The following is a 17,379-nucleotide window of genomic DNA, read 5'->3' as shown; positions in this document are numbered from 1 at the left end:
ACGTGGCCAGAGCACAGCCCTCAGGTGAAGGCGCGATTGAGTGAAAATCAATAACTTCTGACAGTCTTCAACTAGGTGCAGCAAACACAGGATAAAATGCTAACAGATGTGGTCACTGGCTGGAGAACTCGCAATCATTTCTAACATGCCCGTCTCAGATAAAAGCAGCTCTGCTATCAATGGATGCCATAAACTGAAGCATATCGTGGGCTAGCTGTGATAGTTCACAATTAAAGTGTGTTTAGGTGCTTCTGCAAGTAATATTGTGTTCCTTGCCAGCACCTCTTGATAAGGGCAGCTTATTTAAACAGCCACCACTGCCTAAAAATGCTCAGGTTTTGTTTGACTAGCTGGTAGGTCATTGGTAGGCCTGCAAAATATTACAGGACAACCAATTTATTTTTTTAGAGGTTATACACGTACCGGCGATGTGACAATTGAAAATTTGCCATCCTTTCCTAAAGGATGTTTAGAAAAGCACGAAAGCTGGAAGTGTGTCTAATCGATCGTAAGACCTTTAAAGACCAAAATTGCAAACTAAGAATGAGCCTATGCTACAATTTTTCGCGCACTCAGTAAACGCATCGACGAACAATCTAAATTGTAAGATGGGTTTATTTGCGAAGGCAAGGCAGCAGGACGCTCAGCGAAGGCAGTCCGAAGCAAGCGGGGCTGACAGCTGGCTCTCACGCGCTCTTCTCGCGGTCCAGGCTGATGATGATCCCTGTCCGGTTCACTGGTTCTTCATCTTTCTTGAAGCTGTATTACCATGGCAAATCTCCTTGAAAGGGTAGGAGATACTTGTACCTCTTCCACACTACAAAATGTATACCATTACGTGGTTTAGGAGATGAAGGCATACTACTGCACTCATTCTTCATGATCGATGTGTGTATTGTCTTATCTAGAACAGTTCCTTTTTCACGATTTCCAAGTAACCGTTTTGACACAATGGAAGCCCGGTTCCACACACACGCATCATTTGTCCAGAGATTTCATCAGAGCTTCTTTTCAGTCAACCACCCGTTCTGCGAGGAAATGCATTAGCTCTTTGACAGAGTCCCATCGATCCTAAGAAAGCTTTTGCTTTAAAAACAACGAATTAGAGAACCATCTGAGTACCCTAACCTTACCCTGTGAAGTCTTTTTTTTTTTTTTACAAACTATCATTACACATTGCTTTGTCAGGATTTCTTTGAATTGCTAGCAGTTGCCTTTCGATGCTGGGATCACTCATAGAAAATTAAATGTCATCCATCCTTTTATGCTAGGCCACTTTTTTTGTGAACTATACCGATTGGAAAAAGTTGCGGTTGCACAAAGCTATTGAACCTCACTCATCAGATTACAAAACGTTACAGGAACTGAAGCAAACATTTAAACGGTAAACTGCTCTTTGAATAAACTATTCTCCATCATCCGCATCATTCCTTCCTCTTTCTCTTTATATTTAAACTCCTTGTTAATTTTTGCGGCTCTAAAAAGATTTTCAAGTGAAACTTGTATTGGTTTACCTGCACCGTCGGTGGTGCAGTACACCAAAACGCCTTGAGGCAAAGTCAACTTTATCCACGTGCTGTAATGATGATGATGATGCCCTTGAAGTGCTTAACACATACCCACTCAGGGAATTGACCAGTGATAAAGTGTTGACTATGTTCACCTTATCCACGTGCTTTTCGAGTGCAGCTCTTGCTCGCCGTACACAGCTGGTGAAGGCGCACAAGTGTCGTGCTATATCACGCCTCAATGGGCAGTTCACCTTCTAGTGAGGCATGGGTAGGCCACATTTGGTTCGCCCCGCAGAAGAGCAGGCAGCCATTGAAGAACGTAAGTGCTCCCGATCTTCCCAGAAGAATGATCTACAATAACGTGTACCAAACACTTGCGTTCGGGAAAAGCTCAGAGAAATAAAAGAGTTTCGTTTTAAACGATTGATGGATTTGCGTTTTCATTTCAGTCATTGCATTTTGATTTTGCCAGAAGTCTTGTTCTGCAGTGATTGCGACCAGATTTCGGTCATTTTCGTTTTCACTGAGATCAAGCTTCGTGTGCACCCGTTTCCAGAGGGAAAGGGTTCGTTAATTTCGGTGTTGTACTTTCTAATTTGTAACATTTTGTGGCGTTATGTGGACAACACTTACAAGCAGGTTTTTAGGGTCACACTGAACAAGTAACCAAATAAAGTGACAAAAGGCGGGACATCTCGTAATCCCTTCTGTTCACAGTGTTCCAGTCAGTTTTACAGCGCCAATTACACCAGCGTAAGGAAGACGCCTCAAAGAATGTGGTTAAAAAGCAGTATTTGAGAAAACTGCTACACGCTCACATTGCTTCGAAATGGCGCATCTATCCGCAAAGATGTCCCACAGGGGTGATGTGATCGTTAAAAAGCAGCCCCTGCTAAACTGTACGCAACTCCAGCCATGGACTCTTATTTTGGTGATGGCATTAACAGTGTCCGCTATGATAAGATCCAAGCCTAAGCATTCCAGCAGTGAATGCCTAGAGCCACTCCCTTTCTATACACATACTTATCATAAGATTGGTCTACAGCAGCGTTAACAGGGTGTCTAGCAAATTTCCTAATTCAATTTCCCTGACTTTTCCAGGTTTTCCATGACCATTTTAGTTGAAATTCCCTGACCAATACAACACGCGCCATTTTGTGGAAACCGTCCGTGAAGCATATAAAAAGCGTAGAGAAAAGACATTCTATCATACGGAAAAACACATTTGTTGCAAGTACCCTAATTCTCAAAATTCACTTTGATTAATTTCAGTTTGCTCATTGAGGTTTGCTTGCCTTCAGTTACGGCTTCAGAGTTTATTTCATCTTGCGGGATAGAAACTTCAAGTTGCGCTTCAGCAAGCACCTTTTGCTTTTTTTCTTGATTGTCCTGGCTTGACATGCAACGTGAACCGCATGGTGCGTTGCGCGTGCGATTTTTTGACGCCCGCGTCGACGATTCGCGCACGCGGCAGCTTCTGCCTCGCTCAGAAAATGACGCGCGTCGCGCGCGGCAGTGGGAGGAGCCTGACGACTTGCGCCAATGGGGAGCCGCTCACCTCATGGCGGCAGTTTCGAAGCTCTCGAGGCAGCTGGCTGGCTCCACCAGACATGTTTGTTAAGGCTTACCACCCAGGCAGGTATTGCATGGTCCCTTTCAGTAGCGGCGCGAATGATGTTTCATTGTACCGTTTTCGCCCACATTATAAGCTCCTTTACCTCACAAGCAACTTCGTGCGTGCATTGTGCGGCATTTTAGAGAGCGCTTAGAAGCGGTCGCTCGAGCTCCCGTCACCACTTCGCGGTCTAAGCCGCCGCCATGTTGCCGCCGCCGGCAGCACCACGCGCAGCGTGCGGGTAGTTCCACGTAAGGTCCCTAAAAGGGACCTTAGTTCCACGGCAGCGTCAGCGCGCCTGTGATGTGCGCGGCGCGTTTTCGCGAGCAGAAAACACCCCATGCGGTTCACTGGGTTCGCGCTAAACCATGTTTCTTTTTGATTATGTAATTCTGGCTCCTGATGTCATAAGGAAGTTCTTTCAAAATTAGCCCCCCAAAAACGCTGCCTTTTAAAATTCGCGATTTGGGCACCACCTAGACGTCCCTCTGCCGCAAATGCACCCAGCAACCTAAGCCAGGTGCGTGGACCGCACGGCGAGTTTCTGCACGTGATTCGTGCGCGGTATTTTCACGGCCGCGTCGACGATTTCGTGCCTGCGGTGGCTCCTTTCCTGCACAAGCGAGTGCGTTTGTGCCTTGAGTAGCATTTTAAAGTGGTTAGAAGCGGCCGTTGGAGCTACCGCACTACTCCGAGGCCGGTGCTGCCGCCATGTTGCCACCGCCTGCCGCTCGGCACGCACCGTGCGGGAGGTTTCCGCGGCGGCGTCAGCGCGCCTCGGGCGTACGCGCCGCGTTTTCCCTTGCAGAGAAACCAGAAAACGTTTCATGCGGTTCACGCTTTCGCCGCGCGCGAACGTGTTACGTTCGGTTTGCGTTCGCGTTGCGTTCGACTGGTTTCCCCTATTCTAAAACTGTGTGGGCAGGCCCCAAAGTGGTTTTCCCTGACTGGTACTACTTGATTCAAAAATTCCCTGACAATTTCCTGACTTTTCCCGGTGGCTAAAAATTCCCTGACTTTTCCCGGTTTTCCCGGTTTTCCCGGTCGCTAGACACCCTGGTTAATCTCGCCAGTACAGCGCTGCACAATGTGACGGGGGCTAGGCACTTAGCCCGAAACGGCGCCCCGACCATGCACGCACCCAGCAGCGAGATCTTGTCCTCCTGCTTTTCGATGATCCTCTGGTGGTTGGCCTTGTAGCGCTCAAAGGCTGCCTTGACTGAATCGCACCGCTGGCAGGTGGTGTCCTGCAGCCTGCAAAGGGGCGGGGTGAAGAAGGCACCCCGATCAAAATTGGGAGGCTCGGAAACGGAGTAATGTTTGGCGTACATGAACCTTGTTAACAATGCTACCGTACGGGAGAAAGTTGTTGGCCTATTGTTCATAGACACTGTTGCGGCCCAAGGTGGTCCTTGCAATGGTGCAATCCCACGAGCTGAAATCAGCTTAAAAAAATAAAGTGGCACAAGAAACCTGTTGTTGGTTGACAAAGCCCCCCTGGCGCCCCCTGCCCCACCCCCAAAAAAACATTAGAAACACCCCAACCCGTTCACTTGAGGCAATAACTGAAAGTGCCCACCAGACTGCTTATCCTTAGGCTTTACGTAGATTCATGACAAAGGCAACCCCCTCCCTCTAGGCAAACTTACCCTCTGCAACAGCGATCTGAGTTGTTTCTACAGGCGAAAATATATATGGCCTTTCCCACATCAACAGAAGTCCAATGCAACACGCCGCGGTGGCTCAGTGGCTAAGGTGTCGTGCTGCTGAGTCCAAGGATGCGGATTCGATTCCCGGCCACGGTGGCTGCTTCTCTGATGGCGGCGAAAAGCAAAAATGCCCATGTGTGTGAGGTTTCGGCGCATGTTAAAGATCCCCAGGTGGTCAAAATTAATTCGGAACCCTCCACTAAGGCCCGGCCTCATCGCCTGTGAAGCATCAGCACGCTAAACCCTCTCAATTAATTAATTAGTCCAATGCAGTGGTATTCCCTGCCTAATACATGATGCGCACTGAACATTTTTCTGTCACGCACTCAGTAACCTTGGGCATGTTTTTTTTTTTTAATGCACCAAAGTGCTTTACCTGGCAGACTCGAAAAGAAAGCAGAAAGAACAAAAAATTACGCCCACCTCCCGTCACGGGAACCCTGGTGTGATGCAACGCATCTCATGGGGGGGTTCCATTGGCGTTTTCCATCGTATTGATTACGCTTATAGCAGGGATTCCCGCGCAAAGGGGAGGTGGGCGTAATTTTCCATTTTCACCATGCAATGCACATGCAGTACACGTATGCTCAGGTACGGTCTTTATTGCAGACGAGAATGAGTGCCTTGTGGTCCGTAAAGTGCGCAGTTAGGGGCTCGACGACTCGAGTACTGTGGGAGAGTGCAAGCGTAACGCGGACGACCGTCGACTGAGACCGTCGCAGCGCGGCATGCCGCTTTATATTCACAGCGCCCGAAGGAGAGGAAAGCGCGGAGAGAGAGAGAGTACTGCACATGCGCAGCGCACGCAGTGCCGGCGCCTAGCAACGGAGTGAGAGCGCGCTGCGCCAACCTGCAGCTGTTTGGGAGAAAGTGTTCGCTATCGGAGAGAGGAGAGGCGCAGCTGTGCGGACAACGCCGGACAGATGCAGGAAGGACAGAGGGGCGAGCATGAGATGTGTTGCATCTAAAAGGGTGCAACTTGCACTAGTGGTGCAAGGCTGGAGAAACAGCAGAGCTGGCGGCCCCTCTCCTTTCGTCGGAGACCTGGCTGCGATATGGGCACCTAAATTTGTTGTTAGATCTATTTATTTTTACTGCAAAGCAGTATACCTGTACCCGCCATGGGTTCTGTCGCGACTGCCGGCATCAACAGAAAACTCCTGCAAACAAATAACAGAAATTACTGACAGCGCCACGAATCGAACCTAGACCCAAATAGAGTAATGGAGCAACAGCCCGTCACCTTACTGACTCAGCTACGCCCACATGAGGAGGCAGACGGTGCACTCAACGAGCACAGTGGCGGGTCTACGACCTGAGCTCATTCAAAGCCATCGTGTGAAATGCGAACCGCATAATGTATGATAACAGCGTTCAAGTGGTTTGGATTAGCGGCAAACGGAACAGTGTCTGGAGAGGGGGAGGGCACTCCTGGTGGCAACGCACGAAACAAGAGTGAGGAGGAGGAAGTGAGAGAGATGACGCTGTAGCGCCCTCTGGTTGGCGCTCTTAGCCGGCACCTTGGTGCCGGCTAGAAAGACGAGAATAAAGAAACGAGCAGCGCGTGCTTGGTGCGCCAGCACAGCACGGGCAGTTCGATTCCGAAAGCCTGCCACGCTGGTACTCTTTCAGTGGCGCTGCGCTGCGACCCCGCGGTTCCCGACAGTGGTGACCCCGGACTAGGACATGACCGACCCCAGCAACCTCGCGCCCTCGGGCCCTCTTTTGCCTGACGCTTCCTCGCGGCCGCCGGACGTCGCAGTCATACAACTCCGTCTGCCCACCTTCGTGTGCAAGAACCCACACGTTTGGTTCGCCCAGGTCGAAGCCGTCTTCGATCTGCACCGCGTCACCTCGGAGACTACTCGTTTTCGCCACTTGCTTTGCAACCTGCCTCCTGAGGTGGCTGATGAAGTGGCAGACGTCATCGGTGCACCTTTCAATGATGCTCCGTACCAGCGGCTCAAGCAGAGTATTCTGGACCGAACCATGGCGTCCGAGAGCGCGCGCCTCCGGCACCTGCTCACCCACGAAGAGCTTGGAGATCGCCGCCCTTCCCAGCTGCTCAACACCATGCGACAGCTCGTGGGTGCGAGCAACGTGGACTCGAACGGTGCGCTTTTAAAGGAGCTCTTTCTGCAGCGCTTCCCACAGTCCACTCACATCGTTTTAGCTGCTGCAGGGGACTTGACCCTCGACCGCGCCGCCGAGCTTGCTGATAGAGTTCACGACGCGACTTCTCCCTCAGTCTCCACCCTGGCTTCGACAGAAGAGTCATTGGCCGTTTCCCGCTTAGAGACTCGGGTGGATCAACTCGCCGCTTCCATTAAAGCGCTTCGAATGTCTTCTGATCGCCAATGCGGCTCCTCCCCACGTCCTAGCCGTCGTTCGTCTTCCCTGGCCGTTCTTGCTCGCGCATCATTCAAAGATCGTCTATCTGCTGGTACCATCGCACTTTCCAGCACCGCGCCCGTCACTGCACACCTCCCCATGCAGCTGGTCGGGAAACGCGCTACGAGATCACTGATGGCGGCAAGTGACCTCGCCTTCCAACCTGGCCGCCTTTTCCTGGTCATGGATCGCATTTCTGGTTTGCGCTTCCTTGTGGACACGGATGCTGAGGTCAGTGTATTACCGGCCACCAAGGATGAGCGTACTTCTATGTAACCTGGAACTACGCTTCGTGCAGCGAACTCTACCTCTATCGCCACATATGGTCTGCGGTCCCTCACCCTCGACCTTGGTTTGCGGCGCGCCTTCCAGTGGGTCTTCGTAGTAGCCGCCGTCAATCAGCCCATCCTCGGCTCTGATTTCCTGACCCATTCTGACCTAGACGTCAGCATGCATCACCATCGCCTGATTAACAGCAAGACGCGCCTTTCCATCCTGGGCATACTGTCTACTGTCGCTCCAACTGGCATCCGCACGCTGCTTCCCTCATGCCCGTACGCAAGAATCCTCGAAGACTTCCCTGAGGTCACGAGACCCTGCAACTTAAAGCAGCCGCCCAAGCATAGCGTTACCCACCACATCGTCACGCGTGGTCCACCAGTCGCAGCTCTGCCTCGCCGCCTCTTCGGTGAGCGTCTGGCGACTGCTAAACGTGAATTCGAGCACATGCTGGAACTCGGTATTATCTGCCCATCGTCCAGCAACCATGCGTCTCCACTGCATATGGTTCCTAAGAAAAGTGGAGACTGGCGTCCGTGCGGTGATTACCGAGCGCTCAACGCTCAGACTGTCCACGACAGCTATCCCTTACCCCACATCCAGGATTTCACAAGCCACTTGGAAGGGTGCACAATTTTTAGCAAAGTGGACCTTGTCAAAGCGTATCACCAAATCCCCGTCGAGCCTGCCGATATCCCAAAGACGGCCATCACTACACCCTTCGGCTTGTTTGAGTATGTGCGCATGCCCTTTGGGCTACGCAACACAGCTCAAACATTTCAAAGGTTCATTGCCGAGGTGACGCGCGGCCTTCCGGCTGTATTTGCGTACATCGACGACATCCTAGTCGCGAGTCCCACTCCACAAGATCACGAGCGTCACCTCCGAGAACTTTTTGAACGCCTTCAACAATTTGGCCTGGTTGTCAACGCCCAGAAATGCGTCTTCGGGACGTCCGAGCTCGAGTTCCTGGGCCATAACATCTCGGTGCAGGGAATTCGTCCTTTACCCTCTCACGTTCAAGCCGTGAAGGACTTCCCCGAACCTACCAGCCTCCACCAGCTTCGCGAGTTCCTGGGCCTGGTGAATTTCTCGCGACGCTTTATACCCCACTGCGCCGAGCTTCTGCATCCACTGACTGAGCTTCTTCGCACAACCAAGAGCTCCTCATCCGCGATTTCCTGGTCTTCCGAAGATCAAGCCGCTTTCAACGCTGCTAAACACGCCGTCGCCGACTCGGTGCTTCTCATCCACCCGAGAACCGACGTGCCCACTCGCATCATGGTAGATGCATCCAGCGTTGCAATCGGCGCTGTTCTTCAGCAGAGAATCGACTCCGAGTGGCACCCGCTAAGTTTCTTCTCTCGGAAGCTTCAACCTGCCGAGACGCGCTACAGCGTTCTTGGTCGTGAGCTGCTCGCAATTTACGCCACCATCCTCTTGAATGGCCGCGAAGAAGTCGTCTCGTTGGACCGCCTCAAACCGGCCTACCTCGAGACGCCACCCAACGAACTCTGTGCAGACATCGCAGGACTAACCATTCCACGGCTCACCCCCAAAACCAGCGCCCACCTGCCTCGCCGTCGCGCGACGTTCGACATTCCGTCTGGGCGGGGGGCCCTGTAGCGCCCTCTGGTTGGCGCTCTTAGCCGGCACCTTGGTGCCGGCTATGAAAGACGAGAATAAAGAAACGAGCAGCGCGTGCTTGGGGCGCCAGCACGGCACAGGCAGATCGATTCTGAAAGCCTGCCATGCTGGTACTCTTTCAGTGGCACTGCGTTGCGACCCCGCGGTTCCCGACAACGCCATAGCCGCATGTGCCGCCCTCCTCCCCACCCTTTGCCAGACACTTCTCTCCACTTTCTTTCTGGCATCGCTGCTGCATTCAGTCATCTCTGGTTTCGCTCTTTGTAGAGCGACGTGTATGAATTCAAGTGGTGTCGCATGGGTAATCGTTGTGGAAGTCGCTTACAGCTTCGCTTTCCAACCACCTTCACAGGGTGGATTGCAGCCACATTATTGCCTGCTTGAAAAGTAACCCATTAGTCTCTAATACTTGTGAAAATTCCTATCTGGCCTTTTTTTCCTTGTAGGTGCTGTGCAGGTGCTGTGCTTTTAAACAGCAAACTAACCTGGTCTGACTACATCCAAAAACTTGCAGCCGATGCCTCTAAGATCCTCGGGTACATCCGGAGATCGCTATCATGCTCACCTGCTCGAGTCCGCCAATTGGCATACACTACCTTTGTACGCGCAAAGCTTGATTATGCTTCAGCAATTTGGAACCCCCATCAAACTTATTTGATAAATTCTCTTGAGTCTATTCAAAATCGTGCAGCCCGTTTTATTTCTTCTACATACGGCTTTCCTTCGAGCATCTCAGCTATAAAGTCGTCCCTCGGTCTCCCCACACTTGTTTCTAGGCGGAAAATAGCAAGGCTCTGTCTTTTTCATAAACTATATTATACATTTCCCGACATGCACACTTCATTATTGCTACCCCTACTGCGCCCCTCACGCCGCGTACATAACTCAATGAGCAAGCAGCGCCTGTATGGCTCCACAAATGCGTTCAACAAATCTTTTCTTCCTATCGCCATAGAGGAGTGGAATAACCTGCCTGAATGTATAGCAACTGAACGTGACCCTAACAAATTCAAGATGTCATTAACAGTACACATATACAACTAGACCCCATGTCCGAACAGCATGTAGTACGACCACACCCAGATGTTAGTGTATAGTTTCGATGTATGGTGTTCTCCTTGCTCTTTTTTTAATCGCTGTTACCTCATGCGCTAACCTGATTCTTGTTGACACATCCTCCTCCTATTGGCGCCCCATGTGTCGTGTCCTCCTTATTTCCTCTTGTGACTACATGTGCTCAAACTACTGACAAGCCTGTTGTGCGCCACCTTTGCTTGTGTGCCCTCCATACTTCTGGCTCACCTTTTCATGAATGATGTTAAATCTGTTGTATTTTCTCCCTCGTTTATTTTTCTTAAGCCATTGTTACCCCATTGTTACCTCGTTTTATTTTTCTTAAGCCATTGTTACCCCATTGTTACCTCGTTTTATTTTTCTTAAGCCATTGTTACCCCATTGTTACCTCGTTTTATTTTTCTTAAGCCATTGTTACCCCATGCAGTCAAACGGCTGCTGGGATGAGTCCCTTCTTGTTTCTCCCCCCAAACGGTTTCCCTGCTTTACATGTTGCCCAATCTTTCTCTTTGGTGTTCCATTTGTTTTTCCTCCTGTCTTGTTTTTTCTTTTGTTTATCCGAACATGTATACGCTTTCATGTTTTTCGCTTCCCCCCATTTGTGCAATCCTCCTGTTTTTGCTGTTGTCATGTTTATGTTGTTTTATTGTTCTTGCTGTTGTCGTGTTTACGGGGCTTTGATATTGCCCCTGTGTTTTCCCCTTGTTTTATCATGACCATCGGAAGCTCACGTTTCTGCCCCCCCCCTTATGTAGTGCCCCAGACAGGGCCTTTAAGGGTAATTAAATGATGATGATGATGCGCACCAACACAACCTTTTTTTTATTTCCAATTGGCTGCACATGTTGTTGTTCACAACTGTTAATAACCCCATACCCCTCTGGCTTTTGGGGTAGCCCAGTGGCTAGGTTGCCGGTTTCACGTTTTTTTCTTGAGACTTCAAGGTTTCTTGGTGTGACGGACAGATAATGCTCCACCTAAACACCTCTGCTGTTAACAGAGTCACCTACAAGGATAATGGCGATGTAGCGCTGCGAGGGATTTCAGTGACGAAGGAATGACTGTGCATGCGAGTGGGTAGGTGTCAGTGAACATTTCACCCCGCTCCTTTCCAATACGACGAGGGCGATGGGTGAGGATCGTGATCCTGGCAAGCATCACACTCCTGGTGAGACGGACGAAGGAGACCCAAACAGATTTGGCATCTGACAAGTACGTCATTACTTCATCATGCCTTGCTAGCAAGGTGTAATAAAAAAAGAAAGGCCAGCAACAAGCCTTGGACTCACTCTCGTTCCTTTTCAGTGAGGAGAGCAGTCAGGGACGATACTTGCTTCTGCAGATCTGAAATCAAGAGAACATGGTTTGACGAGTAATGTTTACATCTGCTTTTTGTTCTTTTGCTTGATAACAACATACTTCACATGGGGCAATTTTTTTTCTTTTTTTTAAAGAAAGTGTTAAAGTGATTGCAACGCATGTCAAAAGGCGATAACTGACGAACAGCGCTTATTTCATAAAGTTATTTATTTATTTATTTCGGTACCTTCAATGCCCATGGGGCGTTACAGAAGGGAGTGGGGTTTGTACAAATAGTGGGAAAAATACTTAATAAAAGGGAAGTTTACAGCAAAGAAAATGCGAAGCCATAAATACAAAAACAAGAACAACTCACTGAAAATGTATGTAAATATATGCATATAATACAGGGCACATAAAAAATAATACTGTAAAGTAAGCACCAGAGTGCCATAAGAACACACAATTGACACCCATGCAAAATGGCAAAACAACTTTTCAATGCCAAAAGAAGATGAGCTATACAAATACACAAGGGAATAAACACATGATGGGACACTACTATAGTACAGATAAATGTCGTTCAATTGCCGAGCAAAATGCGCGCGCATCGGTGACTGTAGCTATCGCACTTGGCAGGCAGTTCCAATCGTCTGATGTTTTAGGTATGAAGGAATGGAAACGCAGATTAGTACGACAGTGAGGGATGTTCACTTTGAAAGGGTGATCTATACGCGACGATATGTATGCTGGACTGGAAAGAAGTTCATTTTATAGCTGTGGATTGAAGTGGTGGATTTTATGAAACAGGTTAAGCCGTGACAGCTTTCTACGAAGGGAAAGAGGAGGCAGGTTTAGCGTTCGTTTCATTGAAGATATACTGACCTTGCGAGCATAATTAGATAGGATAAAGCGTGCGCTGCGGTTTTGTACGGATTCTAGGGTGTTAATAAGGTAGTCATGCGCAGGGTCCCACACTGAACAGGCATACTCGAGTTTAGGGCGGATTAGTGTCTGGTAAAGAACTAGTTTTAAGTTAGATGGAGCCATAAAAAAATTACGTCGCAGATGTCCCAGTGTTTGGTTAGCATTGCTTACAATATAATTAACATGTGTTTCCCAGGATAAGTTGTTAGATATGTGCACTCCTAGATACTTATAAGTAGTAACTATTTCAAGTTGTTGTCCCTGAATCGTGTATAGTGTCGGTAATGTTTCAGCAAGATTAGTTCATCGCAAAAGTCTCATCATTTTACATTTGTTAGTATTTAAGCGCATTTGCCAGTTGTCACACCAATTGCCTACTGCATCAAGGTCAGATTGCAGTGTTGATGAGTCAGCCGTATAAGAAATCACTCTGTATAAAACGCAGTCATCTGCAAATAATCTAATGTGAGATCTAATGGTGTTAGGCAGGTCATTGATGCAAATGAGAAACAGGAGTGGACCGAGCACGGAACCTTGGGGTACGCCGGAGGTGACTGGACAGAAAGATGAATCGTAATCATTGGCTGTAACAAACTGTAATCTATCGGTTAAGAAGTTTTTAATCCAGGCTAGAATACGGGGATCGATGTTTAAATCACGTATCATGAAAGTGGAAAAAAAACTGCGCGTAAAAGACAGGACCGTGACAAGTAGACAGGACAAGCGCCGACTCACAACTAACTTTATTGAAACAATGAAGAAGAATATATGTCATTTCTGGCACATGCGCACACAGAAGCCAGATTGTTTATCTTTCCCTGTCAGTGCACCATCCTCTTTAAAAATTCAAATTCATTGCCGTACAAAGCAACGAATGGCACGCTAACACAATTTTTGTCATTCCTGCGTATAAAAAACGCCTCCATCAACTCTTGGGCGATTCGATCACGGCCTTTGCCCAGCACTGAAGTTTCATTTAACAACGGCCGACATGGTTTATCTTCACAAGCTAGACAATGGTGCGGAAGGTGGGACCCTGTTTTGTTTTTTATTGAAAGCTGGTGTTCCCTCAGGCGGTCATTGATGCAGCGCCCCGTCTGCCCAATATATACCTTCCCGCAAGTGAGCGGTATAGAATACACAACCCCCGTTGCGCAACGCACAAACGGTGTAGCATGCTTCATTTGGCATGCTGCGGCCTTGTCGGATCCTTTTAGAATCTTTTTAGAATCCTTTTAGAAACAACCCGGCACATTGTGAAGTACTTCAGAGACAACGAACTGGTGTTGCTCCAAGCCGACAAGGACGGAGGATTCGTTGTCTTGCCGTCGGGTGCCTATGGGGACAAAGCGCTACAGGCTGTGACAAAGAACTTCTCGCCTAGGAAGGTTGTGGCCTCCAAGGTAAAAGCATGTGCTGTGAAGTTATGCAAGGAAATGTCCCTTGAGAAGCTTGAAAAATCTGTTAGCGCGTGCAAACGCAACAGCCTAGAAATTTTTTTCACTGTGAAGACCCATAAGGACGATTTCCCGTTTAGATGCATTGTCACCGAGAGGGGCACGTGGCAGCACCAAATCAGTCGGTTTTTGCAAAAGCACCTTACCGCCGTCAAACTACATGATCCTTTTGCTACCAAGAATTCGTTTGAGGTCGTGTCATATCTAAAAGAATGCCCACCAGTTGGGTTCGCCTTTTCCATTGATGTCACAGATTTATTCTATTCTATTCCGCACCAAGACATGTTTTTTGCTGTCAGAGAGTGCATTGAAGGTGGCGATGTAATTTCATTCCAGAACTCGTGCGGCATGACACTAGATAATTTCATGACCCTGCTAGAATTCTATCTTCAGTCCACGGTTGTTTCATTCCGGGACAATTTGTACGTTCAACGTAGGGGCGTGTGTATTGGATCGTGCGTGGCCCCAGTTCTTTGTGATATGTTTTTGGCCCACATTGATCAATTTCTGGAGCACGACCTTGAAGGAAAGGTAATAAAGGTTTTTAGATACGTAGACGACTTCCTGATTATTTTAAAAGCATCATGGTTAACCTTACCCGTTTCTGAATACATTGTCACTGCTAACGAGATTTTAGAAGTGTTTCAACGAGTGGGGAAGGCCTCTCTTTTACCAATGAAATGCCGAGCGATAACTGTCTCCAGTTTTTAGACCTGAACCTCACGTTTTTACCGGATCATGTATGCTGGATTTACAAGCCAAGGGCACGTAAAGGGTTGTTGCCTTATGAGTCTGCGCACTCAAAGACTGTGAAAAGGGCGGTTGCTATGGCATGTCTCAAAGGAGCGCTTGTTAAATCTTGCCACCACAGGGTGCGTGAAAGTTTTGTTGCCCAGGTTTCCAGGTTGCTAACTGCTGGTTTCCCTCTGATGGTGTTGATAGCGGTGGCTGAGTCACTGCTGAAAAAGATCAAGTGTAACCGGACCTGTGAGGCTGACGCTCCTAAGCGAAAAACCCCTGTAGTTTTGCCATATGTCCACAAAGTAGCGCACAACCTGAAAAATGTGGCCAACAGGCACGGAGTGCCGGTAGTCTTTTCTGCCCCTCGTAAGTTGGCTGGCTTATGCCCCAAGATTCTAAAAGGATCCGACAAGGCCGCAGCATGCCAAACGAAGCATGCTACACCGTTTGTGCGTTGCGCAACGGGGGTTGTGTATTCTATACCGCTCACTTGCGGGAAGGTATATATTGGGCAGACGGGGTCCTGCATCAATGACCGCCTGAGGGAACACCAGCTTTCAATAAAAAACAAAACAGGGTCCCACCTTCCGCACCATTGTCTTGCTTGTGAAGATAAACCATGTCGGCCGTTGTTAAATGAAACTTCAGTGCTGGGCAAAGGCCGTGATCGAATCGCCCGAGAGTTGATGGAGGTGTTTTTTATACGCAGGAATGACAAAAATTGTGTTAGCGTGCCATCCGTTGCTTTGTACGGCAATGAATTTGAATTTTTAAAGAGGATGGTGCACTGACAGGGAAAGATAAACAATCTGGCTTCTGTGTGCGCATGTGCCAGAAATGACATATATTCTTCTTCATTGTTTCAATAAAGTTAGTTGTGAGTCTGCGCTTGTCCTGTCTACTTGTCACGGTCCTGTCTTTTACGCACAGTTTTTTTCCACTTTCATGATGCTGCCAACTAGCCCAACAACATGCTGTATTAAATCACGTAGTTTTTGACATTGCAAGTGATGGGAGACGAGGTCAAATGCTTTGGAAAAGTCCAAAAAAATGCAATCAATGTAATGACCATCATCAAGAGCGCAGAAAAGGTCATTTGTAAAAGAAATTAGCTGAGTTTCACAAGAAAAAGTTTTTCGAAATCCGTGCTGGCATGGTGAAAAAAAGGAGTTATTTTCAAGAAATGTAAGCAGGCTTGAGTAAATGATATGTTCAAACAGCTTGCAAGGGACACTGGTCAATGATATGGGACGATAATTAAGGGGGTTATGTGCATCACCAGACTTGAAGAATGGTACCACTTTGCCAATTTTCCAATTGTCAGGTAATACACAAGAATTAAGTGATTGAGTAAAAATTTCCGCAAGAATTATGGAACAATAAATTTCGGTGTTTTTCAGAAATTTTGAGTTTATTCCATCAACCCCTGACGATGAGGAAAGCTTTAACTTGGCAATTAAAGGTATTATTCCAACCCAGTCTACTACTAGTGGTTCCATTGGAGTAAGTATTGTGGTACCGCAGGGATATGAATGGGGATGTGGCTGACATGGTAGAAAAACTTTTTTGAATGCGTCATTAAGTAGAACGCAGCTTTCAGAATGGGGTACAACTGCGCCTTTTTCGTCAACTAGAGATATTAAATTTGTTTTCGTGCCACGAATGATGTTCCAGAACTTTTTGGTGTTTTGTACAAGCAAAGAGGGAAGAGTATCATTGAAAAAGACACGTTTTGCGCTTCGTATAGCGTTTCGAAATTCTAAGTTGCAGCTACAATACGCGGACCACGTGGTGTTGTTAGTGGACTGTCTTGCTTTGCGGAACATCCTTTTCTTCTTATTTAAGAGACGTTTAAGAGTAATGTTGAACCACGGTTATATGTTGAACCCAGTTGAATAAATAGTTGAACGGTTATATGTTGAACCCAGTTATAAATTACTGGGACATGAATTGAGAGAAAGTTAAAGAACACAGCCCCTTCAACAACGGTAAACATTTGAAATAGCTTGTTCGTGACAAAAGAAACAACAGCAGCCCAAACTGAAGCGAAGACGAGCAAGAAGCCGCAGGACAAGTGCGCCGTCTCAGTAATTATTTTGTTTTCATTCCCGGTATTGTTGATCATGTATTATTTTTCATGGCTGCCGGGTGTAGCAGCGTTTCAAAGCGTTCCCCCGGAAACCATGACATTCAGGCATATTGCCAATGCCTTACAGCGCTTGAAATGCGGTCGTAACCCCGTGCCTTTCTGGTTTTCATTTTCATTAGCGATAGTTTGTTGAAAGCCTTTGCTCTTTCATTTACTTTTATTTTTACTCCGTTCTCTCACTACAGCATGAGGCGAAAATGGCCCTAGGTTGAGGGAGGTAGGGCTCTATTTCATGAAAACTATTGTACTGTCGGGAGCAAAAGTCTGGATTCCACGCGAGCGGCGGCCGAAATGCATTGCAGCGCCACCCTGCGAAAGCTCGCCTGCTGTCGAGACACCGGCTGTAGGGCCTATCTTAACTGCATGCATGTTCGTTTGCTCGCACGAGTCTGATACGCTTTTTGTTCACGGAAAGACCGAACGGTGTCGCTTCGGCCGTGTCTAGCATTTACGACTGGGCAATTCCGTCGGCGTGTAGCATTTGCGATACGGTCTCAGTGAGTGGCAGTAAGCGGCCACTGATGCGTTGAACGGGTAGTTTTTCGTCACTCTTTATCAGCGTTGCACATCGAAAGTAGTT

At 48.1% G+C, this 17,379-nt stretch overlaps 1 protein-coding gene across 4 annotated transcripts in view; it reads right to left on the bottom strand.

Moving 5' to 3' along the window:
- LOC144175863 (uncharacterized) overlaps positions 1-17,379 on the bottom strand; it is a 46,711-nt gene that overhangs the window by 28,413 nt on the left and 919 nt on the right. For all 4 annotated transcript variants that reach the window (XR_013323706.1, XM_077704885.1, XM_077704887.1 and 1 more), the window contains exons 2-3: positions 11,516-11,570; positions 4,268-4,380 (exon numbers count right to left, since the gene is read on the bottom strand). Coding sequence is in view for 3 of the 4 variants with exons in the window: in XM_077704885.1 (XP_077561011.1) it covers positions 4,268-4,380; positions 11,516-11,570 (168 nt within the window). In the remaining variant the exon portion in view is untranslated. The remainder of the gene's footprint in view (positions 1-4,267; positions 4,381-11,515; positions 11,571-17,379) is intronic.

Source organism: Haemaphysalis longicornis, unplaced genomic scaffold (genome assembly GCF_048455015.1).
Source record: "Haemaphysalis longicornis isolate Haplotype H1 unplaced genomic scaffold, Haemaphysalis longicornis Haplotype H1 scaffold_3, whole genome shotgun sequence".
Classification (NCBI taxonomy): Eukaryota; Metazoa; Arthropoda; class Arachnida; order Ixodida; family Ixodidae; genus Haemaphysalis; species Haemaphysalis longicornis.
The sequence above is the reverse complement of the archived record's forward strand: the minus strand, read 5'-3'. Positions and strand labels throughout refer to the sequence as shown.